Source organism: Talpa occidentalis, unplaced genomic scaffold (assembly GCF_014898055.3).
Source record: "Talpa occidentalis isolate TD23 unplaced genomic scaffold, MPIMG_talOcc4v2.1 talOcc4.3, whole genome shotgun sequence".
Classification (NCBI taxonomy): Eukaryota; Metazoa; Chordata; class Mammalia; order Eulipotyphla; family Talpidae; genus Talpa; species Talpa occidentalis.
Window position 1 is genome coordinate 2,239,620 of NW_023603184.1, and position 14,007 is coordinate 2,253,626.

Below are 14,007 nucleotides of genomic sequence, written 5' to 3' on the forward strand. Positions count from 1 at the left end.
TGTCTTGAGTATAAAATTGTTGCTTTATTGTTCTAACTCTTAAAATATGAATATTAAAAATATTTTTGCGTATGTAGAGTGTCAGTCTTTTTGAATTTGACCTTTAAAGGCAGGTAGAAATTACCTTTTTAAAATTCTTACAAATAACATCTTATGAAATGAAAAATATATCAATTTCCTCCAAGGTTCTCCTTCCTACTATGTGCACAAGGCACTGGGCAAAAACTCTGGGCATTAAATTTCATACTAGTCACTTTGAACTTGGATAGGAATAAGGAATATATTGTTAGTTTAGTATGTAGAGAAAGAAGATAGTGCACTTTATATACTGGTTATATATGTAAAATTTGTCACTTAATTTTTTTCTATTAAATAAATATTTATATATAATTCTGGGATACAGTATAATAAAGAAGGTGGTAGAATCTTAAATTTCTTTTTCCTGGTCTATGAACAGGATATTTTGACTGAATAAGAGAATATAGCAAATACTTAGAAATCACAACCTGGTAATATTGTGCAAATGATAATCAAGATAGGAATTATATACACTATAACTATATGTTCAAGGCATTAAATAGCTATCTGGATACATAGTGTTTCTTCTTTTTTCTAATTGGGAAATGAATCTGGTGCAACTGAATGAATGATACATCTTTGCTTGTCTTTATATGAAACATCGTGACTTGTGGTTTGGTAATGAGATGCTTGGTCATTATGTACAGTGCAGTAAACAAACAACAAACAAACAGACAGACAGACAGACAGACAGGTGGTGATAGGTCTTTGTGGTTGGACTCCGGTATCATAAGTACATCAAGGTCAGTCCCTATTGAACACCAGGTGTACCAGACTTCAGAGGAGTTTCCTAAGTCTCATATGTCTGCTAGATTTTGGTATGCAGAAACTGACAAAATCTATCAAACCACAGAAAATACTTATGAAAACAATTAATTTTTCCTTTAATGATGCAAAGAACTTCCTTAAACAGGCCCACTGAATATCTAATTATGTCACAGGACAGTACATACATTACACATATTACGAAGACTAATCCAAAAAGCAGGGAGAAAGGAAAACTCTTGCCAAATCCACTATCAAATAGTCAATCAAATAGTATCCAAATTGAAAGCACACAAAAAAGTACATATCAATTGGAATACAAATAATTATGATCATATTTTGGTTGGCTTCAGAGTATAAATTTATTATTATTTTATATCTCAATTCAGATGACATGTTACAGTTTTATTTTAAATATTCTTGTCTAATTTTGTAAAGTGCAGTAAACAAGTCTTCAGCCATTTGTAATTACAGTTTTTTTTAAGACGCTGATCCTCTATGCCCAAACATACCCACGAAGAAAAAAGGAAGGAAAAAGAAGAAATAACTACTTCTCTCTCCTTTATTCATATTTCATTGCTTCATTTTAAATTATTTAATTTTTTAAACTTCTACCTCACCTGACTCCTGGATACATTTCTGTTAACATATCAATCTGCATACACTTTGGCTAAGTTAATGAATAGTGATTTGTTCCATATTATCCTCAAGAATCTAAGAGTTTTGGCTTAATTTTTATTCTACCTATTCTTTGTAAATTCTCAGGATTACATTTAATCTATAAATCACTCAATTAACCTTTGCTTTAATGACAGCCTATACTGACCATCTCTTCATTTACCTATAGATTTGTAAAATTATATTGATTTAACAGCACAGAATGAATTGGTCAGAAATCTCTTTGAGGCATCCTTCACATCCTTATTCCTCAGGCTGTAGATCATGGGGTTCAGCATGGGGATCACTAAAGTATAAAACACAGAAGCCATTTTGTCAGTATCCAGTGAATGGCTGCTTTGAGGCTGCACATACATGAATAAGAGTGTCCCATAGAAAACCATGACTGCCATGATATGTGAAGCACATGTGGAAAAGGCTTTCTTCCTTCCTTCTGCTGAACGCATCCTAAGGATGGACAAAACAATGTTGGAATAAGATAATACCACTGTAATCATGGAAAAAACCAAATTTGTTGTTGCAGATATAAAAACTACTGTTTCTGGAAAGTAAGTATCAGAGCAGGACAAGGGTAACAGAGGGGCAATATCACAGAAAAAGTGATTGACCACATTAGAAGAGCAATAAGTCACAGAGAACACACTGTATGTCGCCACAATAGAAGTAGAAACCCCATAGAAGTAGGTGAGGGACACCAGCAGAAGGCAGAGCTGCCGAGACACCACCACCATGTAGAGCAGGGGGTTACAAATGGCCACATAGCGGTCATAGGCCATCACAGCTAGCAGGCAAACCTCAGAAACAATGAAAACCAAGAACACCCCCAGCTGGGTGGCACATTCATAGTAAGAAATTAATTTATCTTTTACTAAAATGTTGGTCAACATTTTAGGGGCAATGACAGTAGAGTTGCCAAGATTGATGATAGCCAAATGGCGGAGGAAGAAGTACATGGGTGTCTGGAGGCGAGAGTCTACACTGGTGAGGGTGATGATGCCCACATTTCCTGTCACGGTCAGTCCATAGATGACCAGGAAGATAAAGAAGAGTGGGATCTGGAGGTCTGGGTGATCTGAGACTCCCATGAGAATGAATTCTGTGATTCTGGTGAGATTCCCTGGAGCCATGTAAGAGACTGGGGGTTCATCTGTTTGGAGACCAAAAAGAGAGGAGATTACAATCTTCAAGGAATCACTTCAAGGAATCGCTATCCAGGACTGTCAAGAGCAATTCATTGGGTAAGATTTCCTGGAATCATGTATAAAATGTTATTAAATTCAAGTTTCTAGATATAATAAAAGTATTTAGTAATCACTGGGAGAGAATCGAAACAAGACTGATAAATTAAATAGGTGATACAGCATCATGCCTTTGTGGAGGATTTACGTCCTCAGTTTCTTCTTCAACAATGAATAGATAATTAGTTTGCAAGCAGTAGTAGCCACCATTAATTTCTCTTGTCTTCTGCATTAAGTATAAGGAAGATTTGAGGTATTGAATGCCTCCAATTAATTCAGTGTATCTTAATGATTTCTTTTCTCTGAGATTTCTTACATTCTTCCAAGAATAAATGATTTAGATGCCTTCTTGGCCCATTTTCTTTATTCTTAGTTTTCTAAAACATTTATTTGATGCACATTGACTTTTTAAGTTATACTATCCATATCTATTAATAGATTATTCTCTTTTTTCATTTTATTAACTCAGATAAATTAAACAGATAAAAGTCTTCAGACATTTTTTTAGGTTAGTGGTCTCTTTCCAGCTTTTAAAAATATAATCTGTGAAAAATAACCATTTTCATAATTCTATCGTACTAGGCTTTCCTGGATACTGCTTGCTTTCTCTCCTCTCTCCTAACTCTTTTTACCCCATAATTTGATGCAATTCCACTTATTCTTTTTATTGTTTTAATATTTCTTAAAGTTATATGATGTAGCATTATTTTTTAAATTTATGAAATATAAAATCTGACCTTAATTTTTAGTTGAACTTTGTCTAAGCAGTTTAACACATTTTGACATTTTTTTATAATAAGAATAATGAGAAGAAGCATCCTTACTTTTAGAGCTTGCCTGACGGTTGTGTTTTATATATTTGCTAAAGATTCTGCATGCCATTATAAGCAAGCCTGAATATTTTTCAAGTGATGATTATTTCAAGACTCTCACCTGCTCCTATGTAAACTAGAAACACTTCCCAATCAGAACGATAGTTTTATTGGCCAAGAAGTCCTGTCATAGTCTCTCCTGAAGATTTGAAGATAAGTTCCAGAGAGTGAGGACCATATGATCATTTAATATTGGTTTGCCCCTTTAGCTAGAAGAATGCCTGGATATGGACATCTGTGTTTTATCTGGAAACTGAATCTTAGTAGATTCTAAGATTCTAATACGTGAGATCAATGATGATTTCTTCAGATGTTTCTTCCTTCAACTTTACTTGCAATATATGAATGCCACTATCAACTTTCACAAATCAACTGCTCTCTAACATCTTGTCAATTCATAATGAAAAAAAAAAATACCACACTACTCCAGGAACCCAGTTAATGAAGGACAATGAATTTTTGTGGTATGAAGTATCAGCTATCAGTGACTATAAGTGTGTCCATGTCATAAACCAGGAATCACAGGGAGTTACTAAGACTCAGCCTATAAACAGAATCAAAACTCTTACCTTTAACAGGAAATTATACTTTCTTCTCCCAAATTACTACTAGTTTTTCTTTGGGTATTGGGAATTTATACTTTCCCTCTCCCTTTGTGATACTCCCTAAGGAACTCCCTTGTAATTCATTCAGATGATTATACCAAATCATCTGAGAATTTTAAAACTTTCCTTGTGGTGCTAATTATTTAGGACACCCTGCATGTTTACCAGTGAGAGAATGTAAGGAATATCCAAAATAGGAAAACACTAATCACTTTCAGGGATTCAGTAACAATGGAAAAACCCTCTGACATGAACTTTAGCCTATCCGAACTGGCACAGTTCGTAGAATTGTAAATGAAGCAGGATTTTAAATTTGAATTTATTTTTTTAAAAGAGTATGTACTAGGCACTGGGTTAAAAAAAAGATATCATTAACATTGTGAGATAGATCTCATTATTACCATATTCAGATGATACCAAGCTCAGATAAAGTATGTCATTAGCCCAAAGCCAAATGATTGATAACTGAAAGATTTGACATTATGCCTCATCTTTATCTGAGCCTTGTATATGTCTTGTTTACTCTTATGATGTGAGATTTGACTGCATGCCCCATCATTGTCTGCTTTTCTTTCTTCTCCCCTCTGCCCCTCTTCCTCTCTCTCTTGCTCCCCTTCTGTTTTTTTAGTTCTCTTTCCTAATTCTTCCTTACTTTCAGGCATTGTGATATACTTGGGCTCGTCCTATAGATTTTCCTCTCAGTCCTGAATCAGTCAAATCTCAAAGGACCCCTGCCAAGGGGTCCTTTCCTTTCATCAAAAAATGCTACTTGAAACTAATATCTTGGCTGTTGATGTGTTTGTTGCTAGTGAGATGTTCCATCTTTACTACTTGTTTTAATTAAGTAATTTCATGTATATTAACATAATTAATTATAATTAATCAGATTAATTGTAATAGTTAATCAGAAGTGGATCATTTGTCTCTAATCTTTGGTCATAATAGATGATATAAAATTTTTAATTCTCAGCTGTTCTTTTGTATTCCTCTTTAAGGAATTTTGAGGACAGTTGACTTTAGGCTAGGAATTATTTTTATTGTACTTTAGCATGGATGCTTATCTTATGGTTAATGCATGCTCAGTGTCTTTGTGATTGCCTCTATTATCATAAGTAGACCACAATAAACAGTGTGAGTCCCTATTAAACATCAGAAGCTACTAGGCTTTATGGGAGTTTCCTAAGTCTGATGTGTTGGTTTCTGATTCTTTGGTTTCTCTGTGACTAATATGCTCAAGTGACATTTCAGAAATACCACACAAGCTTTTTGGGTCAGTGTAATATGATTTTTTTCCTTTGTGTTTTTCTTTTCTTTTTTAAAGATTTATTTATTTATTTATACAAGTACTGGGTTCAGTCAGAAGCTCTGGAGGGTGAGAGAATTCACCAGAGCCAAAGCGGGGAGGAGAACAGTCAAAAGGACCAAAGTACACTGCTAAGGGGAGCAGTGGGTGCGGCAGGAGAGGTCTGAGCGCCATGTGGGACCCTCGCCAGTGGCAGGGGATCAAACCAGCGCTGCAGAGGCTGCAGGCAGCTTCACAGCCTAGCGTTCAACATCTGTGCCACCAGGGGAGGCCCCCTTTGTGTTTTTCTAATTACATGTGCTCTTCATGACATAGTTTATGACATGGTTAACTTACAAATACATCGAATATTATCCTATGGCAGCTGTGGATCTACACAGTCTAAGGTACACTATGCCATCCTATCATCCTTTATTCCAATTATACTCACTGTCATTACCTTTTGGTTTTTTCTCTTACCTCATTCATATTGACATGCTTAACTTTTTCATCCTTGATAACACCTTTTGCCTCTCACATCATACTGTTTGGCATGAAAGAGTATTGCTTTTGGTTGCCAATACAAGGAGAGCGCTCTTTTTTTTTCATGAATAATAACTTTTACAAGATTATCCCTTTCTATTTACAATGGTAATAATGGTGTCTACACATTTATTGATATACAAAATTCAAAGTTCATTTGATTCCTCTACTCATTGTGTTTCTTCATGTGACTTCTTAAAAAAGATGAACAATAAATTAAAGTAATTGATGAAATGCAATGCCCAGATCCATTGGAAAGAAGAGGGAGAAACAGAGATTATAGGAAAATATTCCCTCAGTGCTTTTACAAAGAGACTTCTGAAGATTGAGAAACATTTTTACACTGTTCCTTCCAAAGTTCTACTCATTGCACTGTTAGTGTATAGAACATGAAATTTTTAAATAACATAGGCTTGATGCCTTTTGTCTCTTAACACTTAATGTCTTAACATTCTATCTATTTGTAAATCAAATGAAATGTAGTATTTGGGGGTTATTCTTGACATGGCTAATATAGTAGTACAATTGTTTTAAGTCAATTAATTTCTAAGAAAGATTACTATTCTTCTTCATTGAAAACGCCCAACATGGTCTACTATGTAAATGGTAAGCTGTTTATTTATTATCACATTTGTTAATACAACTGAGTTTTCATAAATCTGAGATCATCTCTGTATATTCACAGTTGCACAACTGTTTTCAGTATACATTCACTGATCAAAACCTGTCAGAAAACAAGAAATTTATATAATAACAATGAAATTTTTCTTCTAATGACATAGGGACTTTGATAAACATGGCCCATTGAATGCCTAATAATGTTACAGGCAATATATTTAATGCATCCTCATAAGAACACTGACACCTCCAGTGGAAAGAAAGGAAAACTTAGAGAATCCACTGAGTTTATCAATCAAATGGTACCCAGATGAAAAAGGATATTCAATGATACGATTCTGTGTCTATCATAAAAATGTATTTTTACATCAACTGGAATAAAACATAATTGTAGTCATATTTTGGTTAATATTCAGGATATAAATTCATCAGTAGTGTTTATTCTTCATCAAACTTTTTTTTGAATATTTATATAAATATACCTATTGGTTTAATTTTGCTTATTTACTTCAGAAAAGGTTTTAAAGATCTGGAATTACAGTTCTTCAAGTGACAATGATCCACCATCCCCTAATACACCCATGAAGAAAAATGAATTCAGGGAACAATCAATTTACTACTCTTATTTATATTTTTTGCTACTTTTTAACTTACCACTTACAAATTACTCAATTTCCTGACATTGGGAATTATTCATTTCAATCTATCCACTCGCATTCTGCTTGACTAAGTTTGTAAACGTTGCTTTTTCTGTATTAAAACCATAGCTCCAAGAAGTCAGTTTAGTTTTTCATTCACTGTTTCCCAAATCCTGGCTTCATTTAGTTCTCAGGATTTCTTGTAAATTTATGTCAGTCACCTAACCTTTGACACTGTGCAGCAATGCTAACCACCATTTCATTTACCTATGAGTTGTTAAATTATACTGATTTAGAAGCACAACACGAATTTGTCAGAAACCTCTTTAAGGCATCCTTCACATCCTTATTCCGCAGGCTGTAAATCATGGGATTCAGCATGGGGATCACCAGAGTATAAAATACAGAAGCCATTTTGTCAGTATCCAGTGAATGTCTACTCTGAGGCTGCGCATACATAAATAATATTGTCCCGTAGAAAATCGTGACCGCTGTGATATGTGAAGCACACGTGGAAAAGGCTTTCTTCCTTCCTTCTGCTGAATGCATCCTGAGGATGGCCAAAGCAATGTTGGAATAAGAAACTACAACTATAGTTATGGAAAAAATATTATTTGCACTTGCAGATACAAAAATCACAGTTTCTGGGAGGTAGGTGTCAGAGCAAGACAATGCTAACAGAGGGACACTATCACAGAAAAAATGATTTATTAGATTGGAAGAGCAATATGCCACAGAGAATACACTATATGTTGCCACAATAGAAGTAGAAACCGCACAGAGGTAGGTGAGGGATACCAGAAGAACGCATTTCTGCCGAGACATCACCACCGTGTACAGCAGAGGGTTACAGATGGCCACATAGCGGTCATATACCATCACTGCTAACAGGAAAACCTCAGCTACAATGAAAATAGCAAACATCCCCAGTTGGGTGGCACATTCATAGTAAGAGATAGTTTTCTTGTTTACTAAAATATTGGTCAACATTTTAGGGACAATGACAGTAGAGTTGCCAAGATTGACAATAGCCAAATGGCAGAGGAAGAAGTACATGGGGGTCTGAAGGTGAGAGTCCACACTGGTGAGGGTGATGATGCCCACATTTCCTGCCACAGTCAGTCCATAGATGACCAGGAAGACAAAGAAGAGTGGGATCTGGAGGTGTGGCCGATCTGAGACTCCCATGAGAATGAATTCTGTGACTCTGGTGAGATTCCCTGGAGCCATGTAAGAGACTTGAAATTCATCTATTTGGGGTCCAAAAGGAGAAGTTGTTATAGTCTTCAAGGAATTCATATATACACTTGCTATTAGATGTCAAGACAATACCTTGAGGAAAATTCCAGTTTTTTCACTACCTGAAAAGCAACAATTTTAAGTAAAAACATCCTTTCCATCCTCTAATTTTCTCTTTCCAAACTTTGTATAGTATTTTGGCTATTTTTCCTAAAAATATTCCTGCCCTAAACATTCCCCTCTTCTACTTCCTTGGTCAAGTTTTCCTTAGTACTGTCACTGACAGTTGCAGTGTGCAAACAATAGAAGCCACATTTATATCTTATGTTTTTGACTGACTGTGAGGAATTTTAAGTCCCAACTAATGTTTGTAATTGATTTTTTATGAGCTTTCATATTATTTTGTTCAGAATACATGATTTAACCCCTATCTATTTTTTAAATAAAAGAGTGTTCTTGTAGTTATGAAGATAATAAATTGGTGAATTAAAATAGAAATTATGAGTTGAAATTTAAAAAATGAAAAATTAATTGTTAGAGAATTTTCTTTTTGGTGAAATTTAACGTTAACATGGACCAAATGGAAAAAAAAAATCAGAGATAAGGAGATGAGTCTACCATTTGGAAGCCAAAACAAGATAATATCTTTATCATAATTCATGTTTGGACATATCTAATAGAGAGGAGTGACAATGGGGGGGGGAATAGATCAAACTTTTGGGTTTCTTTGCAGTTAGGTCAATGTACATGATATTTGAATATTAGAGGCTATAATTAAGCTTTGCATGTGTAGGAAACAATCATTTAGACAGCTAATATTTAAATCTAGAAAACACTAATGTGCTTATACTTGCAGATAGTAAAAAAAAAATCAATCTAGATGATAATAGCATGTATACTTCCCCAAAATGTCTAATCAACAAATCCTAATATATTTCTAAATTAATCTGCATTCCTTTTCACTGAGAGACAAGCCTGTTTTGAGATGCTGACATTCCTTTTATCCCCAAACACTATACTATAGGATATTGCTTCTGTGTCTCCACATGCATTTTTCTTGTCTTGACTTCTCTGTGTTTATCAGTATTAATATTTTATCTGCAGCTTTCGGTCTCTCCACAGTCTCCCCTGGCAAACATCTACTTTCAGACCAAAGGAATATTTCCAAATTGTATCTATTCTATTTATGCTCAAATCTAATGTGTTGCTGGTTATATACATCATTATAAATTGCAACAGTAAATTTCCCAGAAAAAATTTTAAACAAAGAACATCTTAGTCATTCTCTAATTTTGTGTAAGAATATTTTATATGGCATTATGCCAATTTCTATAATTACTTTCCCATCCTAAGCACCCATCCATCCTCTTCCTTAGGTCACGTTTTCATTAACACTGACATTGACTATTGCACATTTTTGAGCTCCATGTCATGACTTTCTGAGATAAGCTGTAGACAAGCGGCAGTCATTTAAATTATTTGAATCATGAAGACATTATCTGAGCTATTTTTTAGAATAATTGAAAAATATTTTATTATTTTCAATGCATTCACTATCAGGTCCCTATCATTTTCTAGTCATTCTACCCTAGCAGGCATACATCACATGTGGATTTCCATCGCTGGCCCTCTGTGTCCATGTTCATATTGGTTCTTTGGAGACTGTTTCTTTTTGTTTTTGTGAGAGGTGACCTATTATATGAAAGTTTGCTCAGCATGCAGTGGCCCCATCTGATCAGTATCTAAAAGTGTTAAATGAAGCTAAATGACTTGATTTTGGAGTATTTACGCATGCTATTTTTGATCACAGAGGAATTTTCGATATTCTTATGAATTCCATTAAGTGGGAGGCTAACATGAGAGGTGGCTTTTCTTTAAATTAGCATAAAATTTATATCACTAATAGGTTATACTAATAACCTTCAAAAACATAGAAATAGTTGAAACTTAGAATGTCCGTTTGTTATAAAATTATTAGACAAAGTGAAAAGAAAGTTAATTTGCTTTTGAACATTTTCAGTCCTGTTAAGGGTAACTTGGAAAATGAACATTTCCTTTCTGAGTTTTATGTCTCCTTGAGTGTATTTCTAAAGACTCTGTGCTATGAACAAGGAATAGAGGGCTTTGCAGTTCCTTAGGGTTTTGCACCTGCTTATGAAATAGTTCTTCTCAAACATATCCTTCTTTTTGAGACATTTTCTACTAAAACATTGACACATTTGTTTTAGTATAAGATAAATGATTTATCTAAAAATGATCCATTATTGCATTGATTATATATTATGCTTCTCTAAATACATTTGTGTGTATGTGGCGATTTAATGGATAATTTTCCTAAGGAAATTTTTTCTCTCACTGGTTATTCTATGAGACATGTTATCTTAGCTAAAATCACAGAAATAAAATTATGATATAGGTGATCACAGGGAGCAAGTACCCATTACTTCAATAGTGAAGTAATAGTAAGTCCATGAGACATAATGAGACTAGTTCTAGGAGGAAACTGAAAACCTGAATCACATTTGATGGTCTGTGTCTGCTGCCCCCAAATCAATGAAACCGGAAAACAGACCTTAATTAAACAGTCATGTTATTGGACTATATACATACTGCATAGAGCCATCCAAAATGAAAGTTAATTTGTTCATTTTAAGGTACAATGTTGGAGCTTTTAAAAAACATTATATGAAAATAAGACAAACGTTTTCTACCCACCTCTAATGGAGAAACTGCTGCAGTTCTCAGGCAGAATCTCTACAAAGCTGTGGGAATGAAAATTGATGGGAATTTATAAGCCTTTGAGACCCTAACTCTGGAGCACAGGTGATTCTAGGGCCCACTAATTGCATCCCCAGAGATGTCACCCAGGGTTGGTTCCTTAACAATGTCTCCATCTAGAGGCCTCAAAGAACCCCTCCTCCTAGTCTTCTTGGCAGCATTCTGAGCCTATATTAAAGGGATGAATTCAACTTCATGACAACTTAAAGACAGTGATGAAGTTACTTTGTCAAAGTAACTCATCTGCATCCAAAGATTTATTATTGTGAAAAATGGAATATTGAAGAGCTAGCAATGAATTTAGAATAAAATCTATCCATAAATGATATTTTTATTATGCCATTATCCTTTGCATTTCTCCCCCTTCTCTTATTAAACTTAATACAATTAGCACAGTCATTATTTAAAGAAATGAAGTGAATTTTAAAAGAAGGATATGCCTTTCAAAAAACAATCCTCAAAAAGGTTATCATAGTACTTTTAAAAATGATTTTACTTCTGGTGAGAGAAGGCAGAAAATAAATACTAAAAAGGAATCAAATAGCATATTTAAAAATGAAGTTTGTGTGTTATGTTTGAACTTTTCTATAAATTTCCTGTCACACAAATATATTTTAACCACTGGATATTTTAAATATACATTTTTATGTATGTAGTGGCTAATAAAGCTAAGTAGTATTCCAAATTTAGTATATTTTGTGCTACTGAAGTAAGCACAAGACTAATCAAACTCTAGAAAGAATTATTTCTGGTATAATTCTCTTCTGTGGTGGTTAAATCCTCTTTGCAGCAATACTTTTTTTGGGTCACAAAATTTTTCTCTATTGGTCTTAAATTTACAACTGGAAGTTGAGTTACTGGTACAAGGTCATTTATAAAAGTAAAAATGCATGAACATGGAATAGGAGTGGATGTTTTGTAAGAACACCAGAAAACAAGTCATGTGAATTACCTCGGTATGATTACTTTCACACACTGTAATGTATTTGGGCTCATCATATAAATCTCCCACCCTGTTCTCAAATCAGTCAGATATCATAGGAGTCCTAGTTGAAGAATGTTCTTAGAAACTATTATCTGGGTGTTAGTTGTGTTTCTTGCTTATGAGATGACCACATATTTCCCAGCCTTCTCAATGAGTGAGCCAGGCAATTTACAGACATCCAGAGGATTGGTTGTGGATGTTTAGGAAATTTGTTTTGTTCCTTGCCAGGAGGTTCTTCACGGCAAACAAGAGTCATTGATCTTCTGACTCCAAGCTCTTGGGCAGAGGGCAGGACAGTGGTAAAAGTTTTACAAAATTTCCAGTAAAATGTAGAATTTTCTTTCTTTTTTTGGGGGGGATGCTCTCATGTGCTTAAACACATATAATTATTTCTACATATAGTCCTCAGAATGCATAGTAAGCTGAACACAGTTTATTCTGGTTAACTGACACTAGTGCATTATCACATAAATCATTGGGGTCTTCTTGCTTTTTCTGTAATCTCCTACCTCAGCAGTGAACAACTAGCTAGCACTGATGATCTATTATCCATTTACTTCATTTTTTTAATTCAGTATACCATTATAGTGGCTTAAGAATTTTTGAACCATATGCCTATGAGAAACAACTTTATAGCTAGAGGACAGAGCTACAAACAGTTATTTTTTAAGAAACCAAACCTAATTTATTATTATTTTATTTTGAGGTAAGGGTGGTTGACAACACTGTAGTTACAGTTAAATTCACATTAAGTATTACATACTTGTTTTCAATGATATTTTAGTAAGGACCTTGGTCAGGAAAGTTTTATCCAAAATAATTTTCCTTTTGTTAATAAACTTATCCCAATCTTTTTCAGCCTATCCTTTTGTGTAAACCTTGTTATATCTAAATAGAATGCTGTCAATTAGATCTCTAAATTTGTGAATTTGTTTTCAACACTAGGATGTTGCTTCCTAAGCAGTTTTTTTTTTTTTTAAACAAAGAATAGTCATTATCAAGCTGGATTTCACATGTGCATTTTTGCCTTATAAGGTTGTGGCTTTATCCATTCAATATCTTCATAAGATGCTATGCAATTTAGGAAAATCACCTGCAGTCAACATTTCTCAATTGACTCCATGTTTTGTTCCATTTTTTTGGTAACGTTTTTTCATATGTAACTTACTGAAAATAACTTCCACTGGGATACCTTGACAAAGTCCCTTAAGAAAACAGAACATAATCCAAAATGCAATTTTGTTGTTACTGTTCCATTAGTGTAATTAATGCCTAAGTTACAGGGATTCTAACCTCATGAGAACAAAAATAAATTATATATATAATTATACATGTCCTCTCTTTCATTCTTTTCTAGGAAACAAGTAAAGATGTAGAACCATTATTTCTTTTTTTCCATTATGTTTGTTTTACACAATTTATGTTTTATCTGAAATGATCTTCCATTAGCAACTATTAAGATAATGATCATTTTGAATCTCAGAAAAGTCATTAAAGGATTCCAATTCTAAGGTGAAAATAAGAAACCATGTAGATGGATATAAACATTCTAGGTAACTAATACATCAAACATTCTTTTAATCTTTGGTAAGTTACTCATTTTAAAAAAAAATTTATTTCTTTTAATTTTTCATATTTATCATTTATTCTGCATATGATTGAAAATTTGACATGATAGAATTCTATGT

The 14,007-nt window shown here is 33.9% G+C and overlaps 2 protein-coding genes across 2 annotated transcripts; both read right to left on the reverse strand.

Annotated features, from left to right (window-relative positions):
• Positions 1 to 1,700: 1,700 nt before the first annotated feature.
• LOC119254391 (olfactory receptor 8J3-like) lies at positions 1,701 to 2,648 on the reverse strand. The gene has a single exon (XM_037521499.1). It carries the CDS (start codon positions 2,646 to 2,648, stop codon positions 1,701 to 1,703), a length of 948 nt encoding a protein of 315 aa, XP_037377396.1.
• A 4,951-nt stretch (positions 2,649 to 7,599) lies between these two features.
• Positions 7,600 to 8,547, reverse strand: LOC119254393 (olfactory receptor 8J1-like). Its single transcript, XM_037521500.1, has one exon. It carries the CDS (start codon positions 8,545 to 8,547, stop codon positions 7,600 to 7,602), a length of 948 nt encoding a protein of 315 aa, XP_037377397.1.
• Positions 8,548 to 14,007: the final 5,460 nt, after the last annotated feature.

Coding starts and splice junctions, on each gene's coding strand:
- LOC119254391 (XM_037521499.1), bottom strand. CDS start 2,648: ATGGCTCCAGGGAATCTCACCAGAATCACAGAATTCATTCTCATGGGA.
- LOC119254393 (XM_037521500.1), bottom strand. CDS start 8,547: ATGGCTCCAGGGAATCTCACCAGAGTCACAGAATTCATTCTCATGGGA.